Raw genomic sequence first — 1,105 nt, 5'->3', positions numbered from 1 at the left:
GGCTGATCCTTCCATGAGGGGGTCTGGAGGTGCCCTGTGGACCTCAGCGTCACAGACGCTGGACCCCGTGGGCCCAGGCCAGGTGGCAGTCTGGGAGGCAGGCTGGTGCAGACGCTCAGGTGAGGACTGTTTCCTGGGGGCCCAGCTAGCTTTTTCCTGGCTTTTTCATCTCGTGCCTTATTACGCCCTGGGAACTTTATAAAGCAGAGTCCACCCTGGATGCTTTGCTGGGGGAGGTGTGACCTCAGGGCCACACGGCAGGTCTGAAAGCATCGGAGTCTGATGGAGGGGGGTCACACTTGGTGGTGGAAAACGTTTGTCCTCCAACTGTCCCCCTCCCCTCCTTTCCTTACCCCGCCCTGCAGAGCAACAGGAAAGAGAACAAGGGTGGGTACCTGTGCCACTCGTGTGTGGAGCAGCGCATCGGGCCGCTGGCCTTCCTGACTGCCTCCCCCGAGCAGGTGCGCGCCATGGTCCGCACGGTGGAGAATGTCGTACTGCCCCGGCATGAGGCCCTGCTCTTCCTCGTCTTCTGAGCGCTGGGATGCCCGGGGGGCTCCTGCCCCTGCAGACAGCGGCGTGGGGGGCTCCCTCCCTGAGGCCAGAGTCGCTCACAGAACATTTTCCAAGGATGATGACGGCGGCCAAAGTTGGACCTGCTTTGTCTTCACCCCTGGAGGTAGCCAGACCCTGCCGCCCCTCCTCCACGTCAGTGGGCCAGGAACACCGGGGATGGTCTTTTGATAAAAACAAAACAAAACATTTTATGTATTTAAACTTTTATTACAAGGTCTCAATTAAACAGGCATTGTAGCACTGGCATTCCACTGTGTGAGGCCCCTGCCTTCACCCCCGCTGTTTCTGGACTTTCTCCGTTTCTCCACTTACTGTTGTCAAAGCTCTGTGACTGTTCATATCACACACTGAACAGAGTAGGAGGCTTTATGTCCAGGGGCAGCTGACACATCAGAAAGGAGATTTTTCATGCTCTGGGGAGGCGTGCACATATGAGACCCAGGGTGCGCCCTTTCATCGTGGGGCTCACAGCCTGAACGGGGAGGCACATGACACACAAGTGCACAGCGACTGTAGCTAGACGTCTCGT

General features: G+C 57.7%; 1 protein-coding gene across 1 annotated transcript in view; it reads left to right on the top strand.

Moving 5' to 3' along the window:
• The window catches only part of FBXO18 (F-box protein, helicase, 18), a 34,718-nt gene extending 33,896 nt beyond the window's left edge, over positions 1–822 (top strand). Inside the window, 1 exon segment of the mRNA XM_010837471.1 lies at positions 366–822. Coding sequence (XP_010835773.1) covers positions 366–536 — 171 coding nt within the window. The 3' untranslated portion in view covers positions 537–822.
• The last annotated feature ends 283 nt before the right edge of the window (positions 823–1,105 follow it).

Source organism: Bison bison, unplaced genomic scaffold, assembly GCF_000754665.1.
Source record: "Bison bison bison isolate TAMUID 2011002044 unplaced genomic scaffold, Bison_UMD1.0 scf7180017864073, whole genome shotgun sequence".
Lineage (NCBI taxonomy): Eukaryota > Metazoa > Chordata > Mammalia > Artiodactyla > Bovidae > Bison > Bison bison.
The sequence above is the reverse complement of the archived record's forward strand: the minus strand, read 5'-3'. Positions and strand labels throughout refer to the sequence as shown.